The 24,845-nt window shown below is 35.3% G+C and overlaps 2 protein-coding genes across 2 annotated transcripts; one reads left to right on the top strand and one right to left on the bottom strand.

Annotated features, from left to right (window-relative positions):
* Nucleotides 1-1,748: 1,748 nt before the first annotated feature.
* Nucleotides 1,749-18,465, top strand: LOC136807123 (kinesin-like protein KIF14). The gene is made up of 35 exons (XM_067063695.1): nucleotides 1,749-2,225; nucleotides 2,533-2,776; nucleotides 3,468-3,490; nucleotides 3,647-3,743; nucleotides 4,398-4,546; nucleotides 4,711-4,741; nucleotides 4,931-5,038; nucleotides 5,198-5,344; nucleotides 5,943-6,067; nucleotides 6,978-7,150; nucleotides 8,198-8,333; nucleotides 8,441-8,504; nucleotides 8,876-8,981; nucleotides 9,182-9,263; nucleotides 9,459-9,502; nucleotides 10,019-10,077; nucleotides 10,498-10,535; nucleotides 10,674-10,790; nucleotides 11,140-11,212; nucleotides 11,400-11,474; nucleotides 11,657-11,743; nucleotides 11,901-11,966; nucleotides 12,246-12,347; nucleotides 12,510-12,579; nucleotides 12,826-12,899; nucleotides 13,030-13,065; nucleotides 13,198-13,302; nucleotides 13,552-13,695; nucleotides 13,884-14,019; nucleotides 14,451-14,528; nucleotides 14,765-15,069; nucleotides 15,645-15,785; nucleotides 16,440-16,577; nucleotides 16,872-16,952; nucleotides 17,573-18,465. The coding sequence occupies exons 1-35, from the start codon at nucleotides 1,771-1,773 to the stop codon at nucleotides 18,167-18,169; spliced, it is 4,506 nt and encodes a 1,501-aa protein (XP_066919796.1). The 5' UTR covers nucleotides 1,749-1,770; the 3' UTR covers nucleotides 18,170-18,465.
* Nucleotides 18,466-18,799: 334 nt separating this feature from the next.
* Nucleotides 18,800-23,491, bottom strand: LOC136807309 (uncharacterized). Its single transcript, XM_067063918.1, has 4 exons — nucleotides 23,423-23,491; nucleotides 22,963-23,062; nucleotides 19,734-20,251; nucleotides 18,800-19,064 (listed from the first exon to the last, which is right to left on the bottom strand). Exons 1-4 carry the CDS (start codon nucleotides 23,487-23,489, stop codon nucleotides 18,988-18,990), a joined length of 762 nt encoding a protein of 253 aa, XP_066920019.1. The 5' UTR covers nucleotides 23,490-23,491; the 3' UTR covers nucleotides 18,800-18,987.
* Nucleotides 23,492-24,845: the final 1,354 nt, after the last annotated feature.

Raw genomic sequence — 24,845 nt, 5'->3', positions numbered from 1 at the left:
CAAAAAGCCTTCTGTCTGACTGAAATATTTCTATACAAAAACAAAAATAATAAATTCATGGAAGAAAATTTATTCATACTTTCACGCATAATTATCTCCCCTTTCTCAAAACAAAAGGTATGGTTACGTCACATTTCTTATCAATCAAAATTTTAACAAAAGAGAAAGAATTTTTTTATGAATGTACCACCAGTTCAACATGAACGGCTAGAACAAAAGAAAATAGCCATTGTGAGTCTTTCTCACTGTTCATATGTCTATGTATATACTGGGGATTATGACGTCATCGCAAACTCATAACTCAGGAATTTCAGGCTTGAAATCCAATAAGTATCGTATTTCTCTCTAATAACATGATTCAGTATAAGTGTCTAGCTTTTTTCTGGGCCATTACTCTCGGGTACCTAATAGCCGTGGGGATTGAAATAAGCAGGGGGATTGGAAAAACTCTCAAAACTTAATAAGTGGGGGGGGGGGGGTTGGAATAAAAATGTCCTGGGTGGAAAATTTTTGAAAAGGAGCCTAATACAGCAGAATTAGGACAAAAAAGGGAACTTTCAAAAACATTTTCCCAAAAATTAATGGATGGAAAATTTTAGAAAAATTAATTAGCGGGGGGATGGCTATTAGGTACCGAGAGTATTCATGACATCTTTGCTGGTATACCCAAGGAAAAATAGTGGAATGATTCCAGAAAAGCACCAAGATTCTCAGTCCAGAAACCAGGTTCTTTTGCACTTTGACTGTATCGAATAATCACAGAATGTATCAAATTCTCAACCAAAGGCTATTGAACCCATTAAATAAGCAAGTATATCTAACAATCATTGAACTACTCAAACACTCATCGAACTACTCAAACACTCATCGAACTACTCTAACTCTCATCAAACAACATGGTATTTTTTAATCAAACTAATCAAGATATATTTCTGTGCTAAAGTTAGATTCAGTTCGGTAATCGAACACCTATCCGTCAATTAAGTTCAATATTGATTTGGACAACTCGATTGAGAAAATTGCTTCAATAGGGTTTGGTTGACAACACCCCCTGGAAAAATGCCAATGCTTCAAAGTTGTAAAAAAAGCAAAGCGGCACCAAAATTAGTTATCAGAGGTGTCTTTTTGCGCCCTTTGTATATCTGCACCTCCCCAAAGAAATCAGCCGCTGGGGCCCCCTTTTTCAAGATAAGAAAGAGAATAGGGATACAACCAATCAACTAGGTCGTCTAATAACTGGGTGCTCACTTGTTTGCTAACATTTGACACTGTTTGACATTTTATTTTAATTGTCAAACGACTAGCAAGTCAAACAAGTGATAGACCTTTTGCTAGTTTGGATGTCACGTTAAATAATTGAAAACTACTTTACTTTTAGCAGTGAATCCCTCCCTGCTCCTGAGTCAATTTCTAATTTCAACCAAAGAGATGAGTTAGTGCCTCTCTCTCATCCAACAGAAAAATACACTAGGTATGCCATTCAAAATTATGTTTACTTTGGTCGGATATCCCGATTGCTGGTTATATTGCCAGTTTGGCATGAGTGAGCTTGTAAGATATTTGGTTGCTGAATGATTTCATTGCTGCTACTTATTGTCTGGTTATCAAAAAGGCATATTTCTGTAGTTTTGGCAATCCTACAAAGAACCATTTTGGCTTCTTCAGAAGTCAGGATTCAGGAATCCTTTGAATAACCCATCATACAACAGGCTTTCTATTAGGATTAAAATTGATATATTTCTATATCTAGTTTAAAAAAAAATTTTGAAGATGTCAACTCCTGTAAATAAGAAAAGGTTACTTCCCAGTACCCCCAAAGAGCAAACAATTAGGAGTCCACGGGTTCCCAAGTCAATAACAAAACAGCCGTTGAGAGAACAAAAACCAAAGAATGGAACACCAAATACCACCAGTGAATCATCATCAAGGAAACTTAAAAGAAATTTTAATATACCTCCAGCCAACAAAAGTTTGAAAAACATGAATACAACACCAGTATCTTCTGGTTTGAAGGCTAAGAATCCCGAGACTCCTAAAAAAAGACCACTTAATTTGATTGATGAAGCACAACTTGAGGATTCATTTTCATCCATTAATTTGTTGGAAAGGAAAAACAAATCTCTGAAACAACGAGCTTCAATCCTGATGGATGGTAAAAGCTATGAACCAAGTTATGAGAACTCAAGTATCAAAGTTGCTGTTCGAGTGCGACCATTCAGTGAAAGGTATTAAAGAACTGTTAAATTATTGTCAATATTATATCATATATCTAATTGTGTTGTATGCATAGAAATATTGGTAATATTTTGCATTGAGAGCAGCAGCTCTAACTTTTCCATAACTGATGCAAATTTTTTCAATTGAATTCCCAAACTGAAGTCATTATTCTGGACGTAATAACGGTCTTTAGAAGAAAACACTTGTATTTAAATTTAGTCTGTTCAGACTCATCAAAACCAGAATCAAATAATAGCCATGTTCTTTAATTCACCGTTCAGCACATAATTAGAAGAAATTTGACAATACTTTCAGGGAGGTGAAATCAAGCACAGACGTTCTAAACAGTGTTATCACTATGTCTGGCAACATTACAAAAGTAATAAATCCTTCTGGAAAAGACCACGAGTTTGTTTATGATCACTCGTTTTGGTCAATCGATGCAGACAATCCTCACTCGCCTTATGTTACACAAGAGGATGTCTACAGAACTGTTGCCAAACCACTACTTCATTATGCATTGGAAGGATATAATACTTGTCTGTTTGCTTATGGACAGGTAAGATTGCACTTTCTCTCGCTAACAGCCTGGCGTGCAAATCTATAATGTCTCATTGTCTCAAGTCTCATTTCGATTCTCCATGGTTTCAGCCCACTTTTCAGGTGCCCCCATTGAGCATGGTGCCCCCAGCAATTTAGGTCCCCTTGAGAAATTGCTTTGAGTTAGGTACCCCCATTCAGCCAAAAAATTTATTTTTGAATTGACACTTTTTGTTCTTTTGTCATTCCTAAAATCTTAATGATAGCGTGGAAAGCGCTCGTGCATGAACGCCTGCTAATAAGCTTTGTTGTTATGCTATAAAGATGGCGGCTGTAAATAAAAACAACCACATTAGAAAAATATAGCAAAAGATGGCGTGATGGGAAACGAAAGAGAAATTGGATGGGAAACTAGGTGCTGGGTAAAAAATTCAATATTTGAAATATTTTGAAATATTCGATTTGGAAAATATAACCAGCCCCCAGAGCCTCCATCAAGACAGCTAGGTACCCTTAATGAATAGGTAACCCCAAAGAATTGCAAGGCATTAGCCCCCTCTACTAACCTGGCCTAGGTGCCCTTCAGATTTCTGGGGGCTGACACCATGTTCTCTAAGCAAGAAGGATTTCACTCATTAGAAACTGACATGATAGTATGCACTACGTTTCGTATCCTTTAATATTATCTTTAAAAATTTTTGTATTTCTAGACTGGCTCTGGGAAATCTTACACGTAAGTCATTTTTTTGTTTTTATATTAGACGACTTGAATCAACATTTCGAATTAATTTGCTGTGCAAAAAAGTGACTGATATACACCTATGATCTCTTCTTGATGTTAACTTTATAAATCAGTAGTTTAAATGCCCCTTTTCTTCTCATTTTTTAGTGTGATGGGATACGAGAGTGACAATGAGTTGGGAATCATTCCACGCTTTTCTAAAGATCTTTTTATTGAAATTGAATATTTAAAGAACCAACATAAGGTAAGCCAGGCTATGATTGATGTTACATTGATGACATTTCTGAGTGTATGGGTTTTATCTGTAAAACTTACTACAGTTGCTTACTATGAAAAACAAATTGAAAATAGTTGAATCAAAATTTCACTAAGTAATTTTTTCTTTTATTTTAAATGATTACAATAAGCAGATATTCGACAAGAAAAATCGGATATCGAAAATTATTCAGTCGAGCTTGATGATATTTGACGAAGCGAAGCTGAGTCGAATATCATTAAAGCGAGACTGAATAATTTCGATATCCGATTTTTCACGTTGAATATATGGTTTATCGTTCACCAATTAGCAGAAAAGTATTTTAATTTTCCCTATTGCGTATTGCATTCAGTCTTTCTCTGTTTTTATGACATTTTCGAACGTTTTACTAAGTATCTTATTTAAGGATGTCAATTTCATTGTTTTTTTCTCTTTAATTACAAAACGTTCGAATTTCCTTTCTCTTTTGTTAAAAAGAACTTTCTTTATAATGTGACATTTAAATAATTATTTGATCAAAAAACTATTTTCTTTATGCTCGCTCCTACAGAAGAGATATTTTGCTATCGGATATCTAAAAATATTCGACAGTGCGTTTTGCCTAGAGGTGGACGATAATGGTCAATATTTTCTTGTTTTCAGGCTCAATATTCAGTAGAAATCAGCTATTATGAGATTTACAATGAGAAGATCTTTGATTTGTTATCTGTGAACGAAGCAAGGCAGCAACAACAGCGGCTATGTGTTCGTGAGAATCCTGACAGTGGCCCATATGTTCAAGGATTGTCCACGTAAAAATGTCATTCTATTTTTTCAGCTTACATTTTATAGTTTGTTTTAATCCTCAACTTTAAAAATTCAATGCCTATCAAAGATTAATTTACTCAAAATAATTTCAGACAAAACAAACTTAATAGTCTCAAATTTAATTTAAATTTTTTGACTTCCTTTATAGAAATATCGTTGGAAACCATAAAGATATACAGGTTGGTAAATTTCATGAGATTTAGTATATTTCGTTACTGTTCGTTGAAGTGGATGTACAGAAATACAGTATAAATTAAACCCCAACTAAATATATTAAATATTCTGATATCACCAGGGTTTAACTCTGATAATGATCAAGGAGCATTTGCTCTGTAAATATACTGTATTCAATTTTCATTACTTATCAGGATTGGTTGGAAGTTGGCAATAAGAACCGAGCAACAGCTTCTACTGGTATGAATGACAAAAGTAGTCGCTCACATTCAGTATTCACAATCATTCTCACTCAAGTCACTGTAAGTAAAAAATATGAAGTGTATTATAAAACTTTTGCTTTAAATAATCTTATACTGTTGTTGATAACAAAGTCATAGTAAGTCTACAGCAACATCTAAGTTTTTCAGTAACAGATGCAAAGTTTGATTTTCAATTGATTTGTTTCTTTCTATTTTCAGACAGAGGAATTTGAAGGGACTGAGACACAACTACAAAAGACAAGTAAAATTAATCTCATTGATTTGGCTGGTAGTGAGAGGGCCAAGAAAGTTTTGGATGATAAAGTCATTCAAGGAAGTCCTCAAGTCATGGAAACGAGGCTTAAAGTAAGTAGTTTCTAAAGATTTTCATTTTCATTATCTGCAGCACCTTATAAAGTTATTTGATTGTAATATTGTTCACCTAAGTGTGAGTGGAGGACGAAGGTGTTTTGAATAATTTGACTGGTCGAAATATCTCAGTTTTAATTAATGAACAAAAAGGAACGGATGGAACAACTTTCTTTATCAACACCAAGTATTTCATCCCTTTCCCTACTTTTGTAAACAGAAGTCTTTAACTTGGGTCTTCTGACTAGAAGCATGTCGTTGTCTGTTATTTGTCAATCGCTTTTGAAATTACAAGAACAAATATTGATAATAATAATGATAAAAAAATGTAGTGTTTCCGGAAACCGGCCGGATGAAAAAATATAATTTTCTGACCCGGCCGCAGACTTCGTTAGTAGTTTATACATTAGTATTCAGGGCTTGCTTCACATACTGTTTGTACATAAAAGTTATCTTTAAAGTTCTATTTCAATGATCTTAAGTTATCAAAAATAGCAAATAAAATAAAATTTTCCGGCCGGCCGCATGAGAGCTTTTTTCCTTCACCCACATCCTGCCACATCATGTATTGATAATCAATGATTTCTCTTCTTAGGAAGGAGGTTGTATAAACAAGTCACTTCACACTCTTGGCAAAGTTATTTCAATGTTATCCGAGATGGAGTTGAAAAATAAAAAGAAGGGACAATACATACCTTACAGAGATTCCGTTTTGACTTGGTGCGTATGAGTTATCTATATCTTGAAAATGACGGAAATAGGCCGGAAATCGCAGTTTTTCTGGATTTTCATTAGACTTTTTCCTTATAATTGGTTGTTTTTTCATTCAAAAACATTTTTAATAACAATGCACACCATCAAGCATGTTCCAATTTTCAATAAAATTGATTTTTGAAGCCGGAACTATTTAAAAATCGCCTGAACAGCCGATTTTCACCGGAAAAACGGTATTTCTTGAATTTCTCGAGCTGTACTTTATATTTTTTATGAAATTTTGCACACTGATGCAATAATACCTTAAAAGTGACGGAGCTCGATTTTCGAAAAACATTTTTTTCCGGCGGAAAAAAGCCGGAAATATGCCGGAAAAACCGGTTTTTTTTTTTACATTTTCTCGAATTTTCATCTTTAGTTTTTTCTGATTTTTTGCAGAAAGATGCGTATTTACAATGCCAAAAACATGGCCGAGTACGATTTTCGAGAAAAAATTTTTCTCCGGTTGAAAATGCCGAAAATCGCCGTTTTTGCAGATTTTCATTAGATTTTTTCCTTGTATTTCTATGTTTTTCACACAAAGACATTATTGATAACAATGCTCACCATCAAGCATGATTCAATTGTCAATAAAACTGATTTTTGCGACACTTTCTATTTATTTTTTCCCTACAACCCTTCCCTCTCCCCCCATCAACAATCGATGATGAAATTTAATGCGTTAGGCGTTTTCGCTAACGCTATATTTTCTGACTGATTGTTGTCACTTTTCTCGTTATTTTATCTAACTTTCATTATCAGGTAGGTCCAATCAGCATCTAGCTTGTTGAACACGGAAAACCTTTTGGGGCCTAAGACTAAGTATGTTTTTGTGATCTGAATTATTGATTGAGTCGATTTCCCTTTCAATTAACAGGTTATTAAAAGAGAGTCTTGGTGGTAATGCTAAAACAACAATGATTGCGACCATCAGTCCTTCAACTTTACATTACTCCGAAACGTTAAGTACATTACGTTATGCTCAACAAGCTAGAAGTATTGTAAACAATGCCAAAGTCAACGAAGACCCGAAATCCAAACTCATACGAGGTCAGAGTAAACCACTTTTCTCTTTCCTTTTTAAAAAAAGGACTTCAATTATTGTATTTTACCGTTTGCTTTCTCGTCGCTCTGCATCGCTTTAAAACAAACCTTCAATCATCTCAACACGTCATTCGATCACAAAATTATGAGCCTCCCCACAACAAGATGTGGGCTCGCTTTATATTTTATCAAAAATTTTGTCTTTAATTCTTGATATCTGTACTCATGTGGTTGAATTCTAGCTTTTTTCTGTGCAGTTTATTCAGAGGAATGTAAAGAGATGGAAAAACAGCTTCTTGAAAACAATGGAAAAACGGCTCGTCATATACCAGGTCTCTTGCCCTTAAGGGAGTTTATGTCGAGTAAATAGGTTTCTTTTGTTGTCGCTATAAAAAATCTGCATAATTAGCGTGTTGCGACAAAATTCTTTTGTTTCAAGCCTGATTATGTGCAAACTTTTACGGCTTATATTTTGGGTACACCTCTCCTATACGAAAAGGTACCTATATCTTCTTGCTCAGAATTTCCTAGCGATTCTACTGATATAACCGCATCATGACCGCATCATTATATGGAAAGCTAGAGCGCGAGAAAATTATAACTTCATCTTGATTTTACTCGACTTCTGACAGTTTTACAGGAACCAATTTAATATCATTGCGTTAAGAATTTATTTTGCTATACATTGGTAAAAATATTGCTCCTTATTCTTAAAAATTGAACTAGTAATCGGCAAAAAAGGAAAAACAAATTTTCATTTTTATCGTCAAATCATGTAGAAACCGTCCGATTTGTATGGCGAGCCGTCTTTTCTGAACTTTCATTTAATGACCTAATCAACGTTTTTACAATAGAACTTTCAATAGAAGTGATCGTATAACTTTGAGTTATCAGAAAAGCTGTTTTTCCATCTCTTTACATTCCTCTGGTTTATTTTACCAAAGAAAGTCTAATTCTAATGTAAAAATTCTCTTGATATTTAAACAAAGACTGCCCATTCTTTCCAAAAATAGATATTTTAATCTTTCATCCTATGCCTTTTTTTATCTTTAGAAATGCTAGCCGAAATTCAACGTCTGAAGAATTCTCAAGAAAGAACGGGAGACACAGGAAAAGCTCTTGAGAAAGAAGTGATGGTATTGCGAAAAAATTTAAACGACACTCGAAGTGCATTGGCTACCTCGACAAGGTTCGGTTTTCAATTTTCATCCATAAAGTGTCTAACAATGTTGCATCAAAGTCTGCTTTATCAATAGTTTCGATGGTTACACAATTCCTTCTCTTTGTCGTCTCCAGATCTTGGCAAGAAAAACTCGCATCATCGGAAAAGAAACAAAAAGAAGCGGCAAGTCATTTGAGGGTAAGCAATTGTTTAATCTAAATAAGTTTATCGACTCAGTGATATTCATATTGGAAGTTTATCGTGTCTTGGATCACGAGATTTACGTTTGGTTACGTTTCAAGAGATTCTTATCCCATCATCGAGCAATGTGGAGGATGTTTTCTACACTATTTGTACTTAAGACCTTCTGATTACCCATAATTATCAAGTGTAATTGTTCTTATAGCTTATCTATGAGGTAATTGTTCTTATAACTTATCTATGAGGTAATTGTTCTTTTAGCTTATCTTTGAGGTCTCGTATGCAGTATTGTGTCGGTATTTCATGGAAACCGGTAATTTTGTCCGTTAGAGCTTTAAAATACAAACTTTCCTTTTTGTTATATACAGCGATCTGGTGTGGCGTTCACGAAATTAGAGAAGCATTTACCAAGTCTGGTCAATTTAAACGAAGACCCTCAACTAGCAGAAGTCCTGTTGTATATTTTGCAGGAAGGTATGTCTCGAAAATCTGCGAAAGATATTAAAAGATATCGTATGCACACGACTGAGGCTTTTTCTGTTCCTAAAATCTTGGTTTAGATTGGATGATCCTTTTTGTTATCAGTTATTAGTGTTATGTGTACTACTATTACCCAATGTTCACACACAAGTTGCATTTTTCACGAACCTTTTTGAAAAGTTTCTCTCTTTTAGGCGTAACGAACATCGGGCAACAAGAGCCACTCAACGATAATGACATTCAATTAAAAAGTCACATGATCGCCGATCAACATTGGTAAAACCTTTATACCACCTTTCGTTAAATGTTATCTTAAACCTATTTTGCTTTCAACACTTAATCTCAACCTTAACAATCAATACTACAATAGAAGCTTTAATTAGCGGACGCTCTAAAAGCGGACCCGTTTTCCCGATTGTGTCCGCTAATTAGAGGTTCCGCTGAACTCCTTTTCTCATATCTTCTTTTCAGCATAATCACATATTCACAGGAAACTGTTATTCTATCCCCAGCCGGTAAGCATGTAATTAAAATCTTCTAAAAATTTAAATTTTCTTATGCAAGTCTATTTCTGTAACGAGAGAGTGAGCTCTCAAACCACTAACTCTTCATTCATGGTGTCAGCCCCCAGAAACCTGAAGGGGACTAGGCCCGGGGCTAAAGTTTTGCAGATCCATGGAGTTACCTTATTCATTAGGGGGTATCTAGGTGTTTTGGGGAGGATCTTCTGGGGGCTTGAAATATCAAAAAGAAGACAAATCTGATTGATTTCCATATCCACTTTTTATTGTCATGTGGTTTCCATTCCCAAACCACCCAAAAAATCATAAAGGCTCTTAGAACGATAAAAAAGATTCAATTCTAAAAATTTATAACGGCTACTTAACTCAAGCAATTTCTCAAGGGGACCTGCCAATCGTAGGGGGCACCTTACCTCAATGTGGGCTGAAACTTTGTCAGTAATTGACTCTATAGACGAATTACCGCCTTCAAGGAGAGAAAACTCACTCGACCATATATGCTTTTTTCAGGTGATTCGCCAACCTATGTGAATGGATGCTTAGTAAATGAACAAACCACTCTGCATCATGTAAGACTATATGTCCTTAATATGTCTTTGTGTTTAATTTTTCATTATATATGTACCTTAAGGGAACTAATTTTCGTAGGAACTAATTTTCGCTTTTTTCGCGGTTTTTTGCTTTTTTTCATCATTTTTCATGAAAAATCCCTAGGAAAATGAAAGAAATGTGTCCAAAATAGGGCAAAACAGCGGAAATTAATTCCCGCGAAATGCGATTTTTTCGAAATTTTTTTCGACCGCGAAAATTAGTTTCTGTAAGTTAGGTGCTGGATGCTTAAGAATCTGAATGTTTTCAAGAGTACCAAATAAAGTACTTTCAAATTTTTTAACCCGCGTGGTGGGGGGTTTGTATCTATATGTACCGGTGCATGTATTACGAAATGACTCTCCTAAGTTTTTTTTTCATTTCATCTTTTTTTTCGACAGGGTGATCGCTTAGTTATCGGAGGTGATCATTTCTTTCGGTAAGTTCATTACTACATTTATTTTTGGTTGACGTCTTCTTTTTATAAAAAAATACTGTAGTAACCCCTCTCGTCATTCTACAAAGATTTTACAATGTGAAATAAACGAGGTATATGTATTCATCTTTTTGTTCGTAGGTTAAATCACCCAAAAGAAGCATTAAAACTAAAAGATCAAAATTCATCAGAAAATGACAAAACCAACAAAGGATTCGAATTCGCCAAACAAGAATTCATCGAGAAGCAGAACAAAAGGTGGCTGTTTCTAAATTTCCTACATAGCTTATTGTTTCGCGGGAACTAATATTCGTGGTAACTAATATTCGTGGTCGAAAAAAAAATCGGAAAAACTGCATTTCGCGGGTTTTAATTTTCGCGGTTTTGCCGTTTTGGTAAGGATTTTTCAGATTTTTCGATAAAATTGGAAAAATTGTATAGCGCGGGTTCAAATTTTTGCAGTTTTGCCAAAAAAACGAGAAAAACGCTCAAATTAATTCCCGCGAAAATTAGTTTTTCAGCTTTTCATACGATCCATTTCAAATCTAAGAGGAGGCATGCTGGGTGTTTGAAAAGTGTCAAGGGGAAGATATTATCTTTTATTTAGACTGGAGGACGAATTGGAGGAAGCCAGGCTAAAAGCTGAAGAAGAAGCAATGGAGCAAATCAAAAATGCTCAAGTGAGTGACATTATACAAATGACCTTTGCTCTTGGCTTGAGAAATTAGTACTGCAATCATAAGATGGTTTAAGCCAATGCGCTTAAGTTCAGAGCTGTTTTTACCTGACAACATCTTGTATTGAGCTCAAACAGGATATCATTCCTTCATCATTAAAAACAACACAAAATTTTTTACCGTTATTTAGATAAAAGCGGAAGAGGAAATGAAATCACAGCGATCTTTCTTCCAACAACAAATGGATGAACTTCAAAAGAAACTCGTATGAACCTTTCCGAATCATTTATGTAAATCTTTTAAGAATTCACCTACCAGTACTAAACGATACAAACAGAAAGGGTCGAGTTTACCGGGTAGGAATGACATCAGACGTTATGTCTCTATAAGAAAATCAGTGTAACAAATTTGAAAGCTATTGGTTTCCATTTCATTTTCTCTCTTTAGACCGACAGCACAAGTAAACAAAAACAAGCTGAAGATGGCCAACAAAATGCTCAAGAAATTATCTCTCAATTGAAAGAACAACAAAAAGTAAAAAGTCTTTCTTTTCATTTGGTTTTGTATACGTTGATTAAAAATTTACGTGTTACACTGAATTATGATTTTTACATCAGAAAGATTGGGCTTGATTGTTTTAGAAGATAAGTTCTTTTTGTATCATTTTTTTCCCTTTTATTTTTTACCCAAGGTTTTAGAAGACGAGATTTTGTCCAATCGGAAAAGACTCCAAACAGAAGCTTTAGCTGCAAGACAGGTCAGTAAATACTATATATTTCCTTTACATTCGACCATCTCTACGCAAACCTCGCGGCATGGGTATTTTTATTGAAATAGTGAGTGATTCGAGTTAAGCAGTCTTAGGGAATCATCATTTTCTTTTGAATTACAGAAGGGTTTGAAATTGTATGGAGGTTCTGAACCTGTTATTTCGATCTTCTCTTTATTTATTTCCCTATAATCCCTTCCAATCTACTTAGAGGTGAAAACAAATCTAGAGAAAAAATGAATGATGAACGGACGTTCCTTTTAACAGATTTTAGAAGAGACGAGATCGAAACAAAGCCAATTGATCGGTTCATTGGAAAGTGAAAAACAGAAGATGCAAGATGACTTGAATCAGCTAAAAGATGCTAAAGTATGAATTTATAATGGTGGTTTGCAATCTTCCTGCGGATAGTCGTTATTAGCGTAGTTTTACAGGACTTGGAGCATATTGTTTGAAAAATAGTCAGCTATGATGGAGCAACCGCTTCTCTACTGGAGATTTTCTCTAAAAAAGATCATTATTCTTTGACAGGCAAATCGAGACAAGATGCGATCTTCTATACACCTTACTGTAAATAATCAGGAGCCGAGCAAAGACGATTGTAAGTACATTTCATAAGAAATTTTTAACCAATATTGATACCTAACACTTTTTGCCACATGTAGTCCACATTCAATATGTTTTGGATAATCGTTTTAACCAAATTCGTGAAAGTACTGAAAATGTGAAACGATGGTTGCACTTTCTATAAGATGGCGTGGGCCCTAACTACCATTACCACAATAATACATAGTTTGGTCAATAATAGCTATTTTAATTTAACTGCAAAGTGTTGATTCTTTCATAGCCAAAGACCTGTTGAAAATCTCTCTAATGACTCGTGAGGCAAATCAAATCAGCCAATGCATGAAGCAGCCCTATGTAAGAAAGCTTATATTCATTTGTTAAGATTAAAATAATAATGCTCAAGATTCCATTCTAAGATGTGTGTAGAGAAAATGTGATGAAGACTGTTTTGAAAGATAATTTTTGGACTTTCCTTCATTTTTAGAGTTTCGATCGAGTTGATTTGTGCAGGGATGGTAAGGTAAGATTTTAATGTTGTTTTTTTCCAGTTAAAAGAAATTTGGGGACAAACAGTTGAGTCATGTTTATTGGTTTATTTTTAATTCTCCAAAATGACCCTCCGATTTACTTTTTCATTCTTCCTGAATTAAAGGTTGATATTCGTATTCGCATCACAAACAAAGTGACGTGTAAATCCACCTTTATCAACATTGATCGTTTTGAAGAAGAACTGTCCACAATGAAAGATTTATCACAGGTAGAGTTTCCATTGAAATCTGATACAGTCCTTTGTTCGAAAACAATTTCTGTCAAAAGTCTCTGAAATTGTTTCGTGACAAATTTAGATTTTAACCATATTTTCCAAATTGTACTTCCCCTCAAAAACTTCTTTAGTAATTCACCTCATTAAACTCCCGCCAAAATTGCTTTGTTAGGACACGCCATTCCTTACCAGAAATAAATCCTTGTCTTTTCAACCATTAATCGAATAAAAATGATCCTTTAGAACCAAAATTTGATCAACGAAAAGAATTTCAAATGGACGAAGGAAGAATCTGGGAATCGCAAACGAACACGTTTTTCTTTTGGTGGCAAACCCATGGACCAATCAGATTCGTTTATCAGTAATTTTAACCAATCATTTGAACAGGTTTGTAACACGTGTCAGTTTAGATCATTTTTTAAAACAATCTTTTTACAGCTATTTACAGTAAAATATGGAAGTATGTTTCAGGTGAAATCTTACAGAACTGCTACCTCAAGTCTTTCACTATTAAGCCTTAAAGTAGCATTGATTAACACTGCAACGGCTGAACAGAAGTGAACTCTCTTTTACAGATGAAAAGACGAACATTGGAGAACTCTCGATTGGCGGATGAAAGTTGCAGCCGTTTGCAGATGATTGATGACAGTTCCCAACTACTTACGCCTGCAGAATCCACGCGTCTCTCTTCTGTCAACCAAAGTTCGACTGGTAAACAGAGATTTCTATCTTCCCGTCTTTGAAAGTTGGGCTTTGAAAGTATATTCCATATAATTACCATACAGTGGGGGGGGGGGGGAAGAAACTTTTCAAGGCAAAAATTGATTCTTAGATATGTGCAGTTTGACGAACTAAAATCGGTCTTTTACCCCATGGAATTCTAGAATAACTCTTTATCCCTGGAAAAATGAAAACTACTCCTTTGTACCCCCTGATAATGTTCGTCCACCCTCCTGTATTGATATAAAATGGAATGGCCCAATACAATTTTTTCTTATGAAGCATTGAAAACTGTTTGAACGGGTAATCAGTTGTTTTGTGATTTTTAGCCTACAAAAAAATCCTTCCCTGGTTCTGAGGGAAATCTCAAGAAAAGTTTTGGTCTTAATATTTACAAACTTGATTTATTTACTTTTTTTTAGCTTTTCAGTCAGATTTGTCAATATCGAGGACGTCTTTTTTTGAAACGATTCTCGAAATCGATACTCAAAATTCTCAAGGTAAATTGTATATTAGTCATATGAAAATATATGGAAAATCATATGATATTTTTCATTTTCCATAGTAAGGACGACAATAGATATTTAATTTGGGCATATTTTTCACTTGAACCACCATTTGTTCACAGCTTCTCAATTCCCATATCCGCTTATTGACACATTACTAGAAACGTAAGTCGTTAAGTCGTCTTATGGGTTAGGGGTCTTACTTACTTCAGACCCATGTTTTCTTTCAGGAGCTTCTTCAATCATTGCATCTTTGATCAACCTCATCATCTCAATCTACAAGGACTGGAAACTAGTTTTATCGCAAGATGGTGGCTCAACTTCTATGATGTCCGGTGTTGGGGAGAGAACCCAATTATCGGACATGGACGGACCTGTAGTTCGGATGGCTTGTAATTTGAAATGTTTGAAAGATCAAGCCTCCATCCTGTGTGCTGTACATGAAGCAGTTGGTCTAGAAGATTTGAAGAGAATTTCACAAGCCTTTCGAGAAGACATATTTGAGACCTGCTCTTTCGTCAAGAAATATATTCTAGTGAGTCTCTTCTCTTATCGAATCTTAATAATATCAACTCTCTGAACATGGCGTTCAATTGAATTTCGATCACCATGCCTCTGAAATTAAAGGTGGGTATTTGGTGTATTGTTAACCGATTAGTTTTTTGAAGTGGTTTTTAAGCAACATAATTGATTCTTCTCATATGACGACGAGCACGGACACAATAAACACGCTTTAATCTAAAACCATCAAAGTTTCTTATGTTATAGCAAAGGGCTTTTCCAGAAAAAATTTGAATATAGGGTGTAGAGGATCTAACATTTTTTGGAAATTTACCTCCCGGACATTGACCCCCCAGGCAGCAGGTCTAACCCCTGGACAAGCATAGTTGACCCCCTGGACACTCAAAATACCTGTCAAACAGAGCAATATTACCCCCAAACAGAGCAAGCTTACCCCCGGGCAAGGCAAATTTTTTAGATTTTCCACTACCCCCCGGACACTATATCCTCCACCCTCATGTACGAACATTTTCTGGAAGAGGCACAAAAAGGATTTGGCACAGAGTGTCTTAACTAACTTAAAAATCGATATCTATGCACTTTTTTTAGCAAAGAGAGGATAGTACGGAGTTGATCAAAAAGCAGTTTAAACATTTGATTTACCAATTGATCGAGTTGACTGGAGCTTTATCACTTTCAGCTGTCGACCACCTGGATGAGACCAATGACGAGATTTCTTACATTGATAACGTGAGTTGAAGTTGGAGTGGAGATGAGTCATCCTTTGATCGGCATTAAAAATCTTAATCAGTTTTAACCCTTTTTTTTTCCGCTTACTCAGTTATCATTCACAAAAATCCTAGAGACTGCTGAATGTTAAAACCATGTCAGTTCGGGCACTTATAGCACAACAGTTGGAGATAAAGCATTCTTAGATTTTATATTTTTGCTCAACATTGAAAATCCCGATCAATGTTGACTCTTTAATCAAAATCTCTTATTCGGTTAGCAATTTAAAAAAATCCTAGAAACTACTGAGTATGGTCATGTTAGTTTGGGCTTTCTACCATGCTTGTGCGAAAATGACATGACAATACACCTTCCGCACAACCATGCTAAAGGCCGGTCTCCACTTTTGTGCGACATGAGCGAAAACTTTTTGACGTTTATGGTATAAGGTCATTGGTCGGTTCAAAAATGAAGTAATTCTATTGGTCGAAATTGACGGAACAGATGAGAAAAATTTAACTTCCTTCAACTTTTTTTTTTTTCGAGCGAAACTTCTTTAAAATGACGTAATCTTTTCTTCGGGCAAAAAACTGTTGCCCATTTCGCACGAAAGTGGAGACCGGCCTTAATACTATCATGGAAGTATGTATCAGAAAACTTCCATTTAATTTTTAGGACGATGAGAACGATATCTTCATACATTTCTTGAAGCAACAAAACCGTTTCTTATCCAGCATGATGGATGAAGCATTGAACACTGTCGTGAAAGGTGTCCAAAATATCAAACACTTACAACTCACACAAACCCACGAGGTATGAAAAATTGACTGTAGTTGTAGTTCGAGCGAAACAGTGAATCATTTGAATATGTAGTCGTGGTTTCAATTTCTGTGCGTAGTGAAAGGACAGTCATTCTCCACATCTTATTAGTCTAGCATACCGAACGAATAAATTTAAGAAAGAGAGTAGGTTTTACAACATTAACCTGTATAAAACAGTTACAGTATTACATTGTTATATATAACATGTTTTATAACATCTATATTACTGTATGTATTATAAACGACATAAAAGCCTCATTGATTCTCGATACTTTTTCTCCGCCAGATGTCGGAGGATTTGGTGGATGGTGTTATGAACATTCTGACATCAACAACTACCCTCATTCGAAGGTGTAAAGACCTTATGGTAAGTCTACCACCCCCCATCCCTGTATCATTTCGATATTTTGGCTCATGGTTCTTTGCTACAAAAGCTTTGAAGTCGATTGTCCTTCATCACAAAGAAACATTCTCTTTTGTCAATCTTGCCCATGAAATCGTCACAGCTCTACAATTCGAAACGATCCCTTATTGGGTGAATATGCGATTCCCCTTGAAAATCGAATTAGAAATTGTTATTTGTATTTGTTTTTGTTTATCCCTAAATCAAATCAAACATCTGCCTCTCTCTATGGAAAAACCCTCATTATCGCGCTTATAAATTAATCAAGTTAATTAGTCAAGATTGCATCAAACCTCCTACTCTTTGTGAAAACACCCAGAAATCTGAGAAGCATCAAAATCTACACCCTGTACGACATGATTTGATACACAGAAGAGGGTGAATTCCGGTGCGTCCGTTAGAAAGAATATGCTGCCAAATCTACCGCTGTTTCTACCATGTTGCATATTTACCTTTTTTGTGTTAAAAAGATTTTTCATATCTTTCCTTTTGTTATACTAAAATTCCGTGGAGTCGAAATTTAACATACGAATTTTAATCATCATTCTTTTCATTCAATCAATCATAAAATGTTGTCACTCTAGATGGTTTATGCTGACATCAACATTTCGGAGACGACCGTCTTTTATGTCAAAGAGTGTTTTATCCTTCGGAAATTTCTCACTTCTGTTGTTGATTATAACGAGAGTGTCATTAATATTGTCGGGCAATCGAGACAAATTGCCTCTAACTGTGATGCAATAGAAGACTTCATGGATATTCCTGTGGAGCTTGCGGATACCACAAAATGTATCTGCAAAGCAGGTCGAGATCTTGTAGCTTTTTTATCAACTAAAAAGAACTTAGATCAAGAAACTTTATCTCTGTTACGCTCTTGTATTGAGAAGTTCGAATTCGCTGGAAAAACTGTGCGCGTTGGAGTAGCTATTGTGGTTCAAGAGATCGAAAAAGATCTTGGGATACACGAGGAACATTCCATTCTCTCGTTCGTCCAATCAGAAGTCTCCTTGCAACGAACTGCATCTATGTGTCCGTTAAATAGAACTTCTTTGGATATGTCCGCTATTCACCCACAAGTTCAAGAGAAGTTCAAAGGACGTCGTTCTGACGTTCGCCCAGACATGTTTATAAGCCGTTACATGGATACTACAACTGAAAGCTATAACGAAACTCGCGAATGAATGAATAAAAATTATAGATAATAGATAATGAATGAATTACTAGTAAAAATGAATACAAATTAAACTTGAATTTTGATGTTACTGATTCCATTTGATGGCAATTTATTTTTTTTAAATTAAATAATAATTTTCATTTTGAAACGCACTGTATAATGAAACATATTTTTTGTTATAAACACTTTAAAAATTATTATGAAATAATACCTTGACAAATGTAATGTAAATATGAGAATCTTATAAATATATTTTGTGATATGAAAAGAAATTTCTTTTGATAGAATAATGTACGATTCCAACAACGTTATTTTACACTTTTTCTGAGTCAAGTGTCAACGCAACTGCTTAAACTTTTACCAATTAAAGACACTCTTTCATCTACCTGAAGCATTCAAAGTAATTATTCCATTTGGTCATTAAATCTTTTGAACAGTCTACTTATAAAATCGCATGCATTTGATTGACCAAAAAGGCGGAGTTAAATTAATTGTACCCTTCCAATTGATATTATTCATACACGTTTTTTTTATAAGAACATCCAAAAATTTGGAAGCATTTAGGTGTTCTTAACTTTAGGGTTTGAAGCCTAAATATGTTTTTAACATGCTCTTATTTTCAGCATTATTTGAGTATTTTTGTTCATTTTCCTAAGAAAACAGGCGTTTTAGAGCCCACAAAGCCTTACAATCTTAACTTGTTCTTAACATTTTGGCAACGGAAGCCTTGTGTTCTTATATAGTTTATTCTTATAAAAAACGTGTAGTATTAGAAGGACAATGCAAAAGAATATTGTCAGCTTTGTTTGAGGGCTGTGTCTGATTTTACTTTTCGTCGGTTAAGTATTTCGGTGCAACGAATTGCACGATGGGTAGGCTGTCAGTCAGGTCGTCACATTGCACTAGAAAAAAAAACAATATTAAAGATGCACCCTTTTTTATAAGAATCAGTAAATTTTTGTTCTTACTATTTTGGCATTTTGAGCCTAAAATTGTTCATCTCCTATTCTTATTTTTCGGGCAAAAATTACTTTCGGCCTTTTACCCAACTTTTTAAATTGCACTTATTTTTGGCTTCTCTGAGCTTCATTGTTCTCACAAAGAGTATAACTAGTCGTTCATTATTGGACGTTCAATCAGCTTAGAGGTTTGAGAGGAGTGTCTCTTTGATAGAATTTCGTAGGAGAATGGTAACAAGTGACTTAATTCTTATGTAATCATTATTTTTAAGCATAGAGTAATTTGGTTTGAGTGTAGACTCATGCTTCTAAATAGCAAATTTATGTATTTGCACTTTTGAGGACGGTAAAGGGAGTGAAGCGATGTAGAATAACTCGCAAAATCCAGGACGGTAAAAGTGGCTCTAAAAGTGTGCTAATTTACCGTCGTCCTCAGTCAGTCAGTCAGTCAGTCAGTCAGTCAGTCAGTCAGTCAGTCAGTCAGTCAGTCAGTCAGTCAGTCAGGATGTAGGCAAATTAGAACCAAACCGTCCCTGTTACAGAAAAACACACACATACATAAACTCGGTAATAAAGAAAAGAACGTCATATTCAGAAAGAAAATGGACTCGCCTGTTGCATAAGGTGTTATTGTCTTTTCTTCATTCACTTTCATTTGATTGTAATCATACGATGGCTTTGTTTCATTGATTACGCTTTCATTGTCTTCATACTGTGATTTTGATTGTTGTTTTTCGTCGTGATTGTTGTTGTTGTCTACTTTGTTCCCTGGTTCGTCAACACTAGAATTATCTCTGGTAATTTTTGCTCTTTTCTCTTGAAGCGTTATCTCCTTTGTTACTTTTGGTTGATTTGTTAAATCAAGATATGGATATTCTGATTGATGCTGTTGCAGAGCTGTGTATCCATCAATCGTCGTGGTAGAGTCAACTTGTGGCTTGACGGTTACATGATCGTGTGTGACGAGACTGAGATAAGGTTGCTCATAGTGTTCAATCTGCAATGGCGTGTAATTTTCCGATGGTTGTTCTGTAAAGTCTTCTCGTGCTCCTGCATTTTGTACTTCCTCGTACACATGTGTATTCCACCGAACCGTTGACGGTTTTCTTTTTATCTTGCTTGCCCGTCGCCTGTATGAATACGATATTAAGTAGATGTTGATATAAGTCTGATTCGCGGACCTTTATACTTCCTATGATTATATATATCGCTAGACGATCCTATCGATCCTATCTACACAAGATCACTACAAAAGGGATGAATTTGAAAACGGTGGTTAATAGCCCGGGGGCGGAGTAAACAGTGGCGGAGGTGTTTACAGCATTTGTTCCAAACTCTAGCGTCACTTTTTTCCCGTAAACCGCCCTGACGTCCTGACTTTGTGCATATAATTTTCCCGCGTTTACTGACCCTCTAACGGCGGACGATAGCATCGTCTAATATATCGCTTACTATGGGCATGCTATAGGGGACGTTAAAATGAAAAATGATTGGATTCTCTTGAAACCTTCCCAAAAGTGGTCATACAATGTAAAATGATGGAATATAACGAAAAAGAGAAAATTCTGCAACACAGAAAGTAAAATACCATAAAACGATAAATACCATGACAAAACAATTAAAATTTTGATCCAAGTTTAGCTTCATAGCTATTGAAATTGGTCACATCTCTTGCATTTCAACCTTTTAACCTTTTAACCTTTCCAATCTAACCTCATTGGATTATACAAGCAGATTATACACTAAGCAATTATTTTGAAATTTGATTGCCTTGCAGACTTCAGGTTGGAATTGTACAACACAGTTGAGTTAGCAATGAAGCTTTTACCAAACATCATGATTATAACATCATTTTTTATTTTTTAGTCATTATATTCCATAATAACAATTACACATGATATTTTATAGCTAAAATGTAAGAAAGCCTTTCTATCTCATTTTATAAAAGTTTTGAGCATACTTTAGGCGTACAAACTTTCGCGAGCAGAAACTTTCGCGAATTTTTTACCTTTTTCGCGAAAAGTCTTTAAAAATTCTAGGAAGGGCTATTCGCGAAAGTTTATGCTCGCGAAAAATTCTTGACAAAATAGGATTTCTGTAAAACTTAAAACTTTGAATAAAATGTTTTATGGCACTTTTTAGCCTGCTAAAAGACTAATAAGTCAAAGGACAAATGTTTCGAGCCAATCCAAGAAGTATTTGTCCCCCTAAACCATTTTTCCATGTAAAAATTCTCAATTTTACATCTTGATTCGCGAACGAAAGTAAATGTCGTGAATTTCGCAAAAGTCCTTGCAAAAGTTTCTGCTCACGAAAGTTTGTACGCCTAAAGTTTACCCGGGGGGGGGGGGGCAGCTGGGAAAAAGGACCGACGGATATGTGCGGGTTCTAAGGGTACCTTTTCCAATATGTTTAAAATGCACTATTAAAATATGCACATTATGCACATTAAAATCACAAGCTACCTCTTCCTCTTCTGCAAAGTCTTGAATATAGGCGTCTAAATGATACTGACCGTCATAATGTAATTCGTTGTAAGTCTGGTCTTTTAAAAATTCCTGAAGTAACTACAGTGACTTATGGTAATTACTCAATTTTATACCAATCTATTTCGATTTGGAACGAAATACAAAAATACCTAGCCTATGACGACATCTCTACACTAACATTGGATCGTCTCAAAGATTTAACAAGATTATATTTCCTCTCTTCATATACTTAATTTTTACGATTTTCGAGTTTCGTTCTGAATTTTTCATTTCTTTATTGCTATTTTATAAAAAATTTATTTTCAATGTATCCTAGTAAGATCTTAGAAACTATTTTTTCTTGTAACAGTAGCGTGCGGCCACCTCCTTAGTTTAGCTTTATGTCTATGAGTGTGGTCGCTCGTCTCGCTTATTTAGACAAATAAATTCATTACTTACTTACTTACTTACTTACACTGTAAGGGTCGGAAAAACTAGAGATGCACTGTAAGGGTAGAAATTTCAGAAAATTCTTGAAAAATCTAGATATTTTGACCAAAAATGCTAGAATTTGGACCATTTTTTGCACGAAACGGATCGAAAATTTGGGGGAAAATCTGAGGGTATGATTTTCACTGATTTTTGCTGCACTGTAAGGGTGCAATTTTAAAAGACAATTTTTGGCCCGCACATACCGTCAGTCCGCAAACCCAGTGCCCCCCCCCAAGTTTATTTGCCGACACCACTGGTAAATCTAATTCATAAACAGGGTAACGTGTGTTTTTGTTGTAAATTCTCCTGATATTTTCACTACACACAGTATCATTCTACCAAAACCAAAATCTTTATTTGACACCACCTGGGGGTAAAACATGCCTGAAAGTACCAAGTTAGGGAAGTAGGTATCCTTACAGAAGATAAGTTTACATCCACCAATTCAGAAAGTGAGCTAGAGGCTAATCACACCAAAAAAGATGACAAGAATTAGTCAGATTTTCTCAAAAAATAGACAGTATTCTTTGAATAGCTCTTATTGGCTTCACTTTCAAGATTTTCTGTAGTTCCGTTTCAAGTTGCGCATCCATTGATAAAATAAGTCTATGTTTGGATAAAAAGAAATTTGGCGCTTTTGGGGCAGGGCCTTCGGAGGGGAGGGGCCTAAGGGAGATCTTATATTGGCTCCCCCCACATTTTTTGTGTTAAATTCCTTCATTTTCCAAACTTTTTACCTTTGGTAATATTCTACTCTTGAATGTCTTTTGAACAAGCACAAAGCCGCTATTTAATTCAATTTCTATATCTTTGCTGTAGATCATACTGAGACAGACTAATATGTATATTTTGATAATAACTTTAGTTAATATGTAAACTACCTTTTCCAAAGCATTCCAGCAGCAACAATCAATAAGATAGCCGAAGTGGCAGCAACGCAACCATACATGATTAGTTTAGAGTTTGATGAAGAAAGAGCACCTGAAAAATGGAAAAAATCTACTCTGAAATACCTTGCCAACTCAAATTGGATTATAGGCCCCCATCGGTTTGCGTGAATGCGTGAATGGGTATTTTCACTTGCGTGAATGCATGAAAATAAAAAAAAATATGCGTGAATGCGTGAATTGGAAAGCTTTGCGTGAACAAAAATTGCGGGAATTGCGAAAAAATATTGCGTGAATGCGTGAATTTGGGGGGGAAAAAATTTGTGTGATTGTGTGAATCAGGTCCGCTGGGGGGCCTCATTATAGATCCTCAAAACAATCAGGGACCTTGGATTTAGAACAAAGAGACCTTTTCAAAGCAGTAAAAGGCGTTTGAGAGACAAAAGACACTCACCCAATGAATGGATTGTACAATTGCTTTGTGTTGGAAGGATATTCACAAAGTCTGTCGATGGCGGCATCGTGCCATCTTTAAAAAAATGATTTTGACTATTTAAAATGTTTAAGAAACGCTTATAGGACTTATTCAACCTTTTTTGTATGGCTAGTTTGAGACTTAACTTGTCCTCGAGCCGAGGTCAGATATCGGCATATCAGTGGTGGTCAATATAAATTTTTCTGAAAATGAGCTAGAATGTTAAGTAACTTCAGCCCTGACCCGAAAATTGATGTTGTTTATAAGAAAAATGTATATTTTAAAGAAAAATGGTTTGAATGGAATGAACCTTCAAAAGCAGTGAGTTGTCTCAAGAAAATCACATCTCCAACAGAATATTCCATCTCGATTTCCATTGATTCTACCACAAGCCCACCTACATGAAGTACAATATCCACAACTCGATGAGACTCTACATCCTTAAAAAGTCTTCCCCGTAGACAGAAGCGTTGGATCGTTACATTTGTGTCCGTATAACTCCTGAAGTAGTATAAATATGCATTTGGTGAAGTTCTTACGATGACATTTCCAAGCGGTGATATTTCCCCAGTGTTGATATAGGTCCTTAACAGAATGTCAGTGATATTGTATATATTGCCAAATCTCAATTTAACATATGGTTTTGTGACATTCTTCTTGTTCCAGCCTATCCAGCAGTTAGGAGATGCAAAAGGATCCTCCTTCGAGTGTATGTTCCCATCCACCAAACAGTTAAGACCTAGCCATTCGTCTTCTGTCCATGGCTTTTGACCTCGTGGGGCAGCATATTCAAAAATCCGAGCTAAAGAGACAAAGGAGAAAAAATTCTTCCAGAATAAAAGTGCATTTATGGTCATTTATCAGGGAAGGCTTATCCATGGTTGATATGGTTCGATAAAAAATCTATACCTTCATTTGGGTATTAAAAAGACCTTAAAGACCTTAAAGACCTTTTTAGTCATCAAAGCCTTATGTTTTTTTTAATGAAAAAACAACTTGTAGCTGGTGGGGCTACAAAGTATAATTATCTATACCTTGATCGCACCCATCCAGCATCATAAGCAGGCCCATAGCAGAAGCCAATCTGCAAAACACAAACATTCTTTCTTCATACCAAAAACTTGTCGACCTCATTCATCATCTCCAAAATTGTTCTTTAGACAAGTTAGATTAAGGAGGACTATTATTATAATTTATGAAAATGAGTGTAATTGCTATCGAAAGTAATAGTACTTTGATTAAGTCCAATCAAATCAATATCACATCTTAGAATTAATCCAATTCACGTTTTGTTTCGACTTTCGCTTTCCAGTGAAAATGAGATTAATTTCAAACATTGATCTGTCTCATTTAGACGTCAACTCTATTATAAGAAACAGTGAATTTTTGTCGAGGCTCGGCT

Source organism: Clytia hemisphaerica, unplaced genomic scaffold (genome assembly GCF_902728285.1).
Source record: "Clytia hemisphaerica strain Z4C2 unplaced genomic scaffold, Clytia hemisphaerica genome assembly, whole genome shotgun sequence".
NCBI lineage: Eukaryota > Metazoa > Cnidaria > Hydrozoa > Leptothecata > Clytiidae > Clytia > Clytia hemisphaerica.
Note: the sequence above shows the minus strand (reverse complement) of the source record. Positions and strands in the feature narration are given on the sequence as shown.

Coding starts and splice junctions, on each gene's coding strand:
- LOC136807123 (XM_067063695.1), top strand. CDS start 1,771: ATGTCAACTCCTGTAAATAAGAAAAGGTTACTTCCCAGTACCCCCAAA. Junction 4,547..4,710: donor TATGTTCAAGGATTGTCCAC/GTAAAAATGTCA, acceptor CTTCCTTTATAG/AAATATCGTTGGAAACCATA. Junction 14,529..14,764: donor CGATACTCAAAATTCTCAAG/GTAAATTGTATA, acceptor GTTTTCTTTCAG/GAGCTTCTTCAATCATTGCA.
- LOC136807309 (XM_067063918.1), bottom strand. CDS start 23,489: ATGCCGCCATCGACAGACTTTGTGAATATCCTTCCAACACAAAGCAAT. Junction 23,063..23,422: donor TTGTACAATCCATTCATTGG/GTGAGTGTCTTT, acceptor TCCATTTTTCAG/GTGCTCTTTCTTCATCAAAC. Junction 20,252..22,962: donor GCTGGAATGCTTTGGAAAAG/GTAGTTTACATA, acceptor GTATTCATACAG/GCGACGGGCAAGCAAGATAA.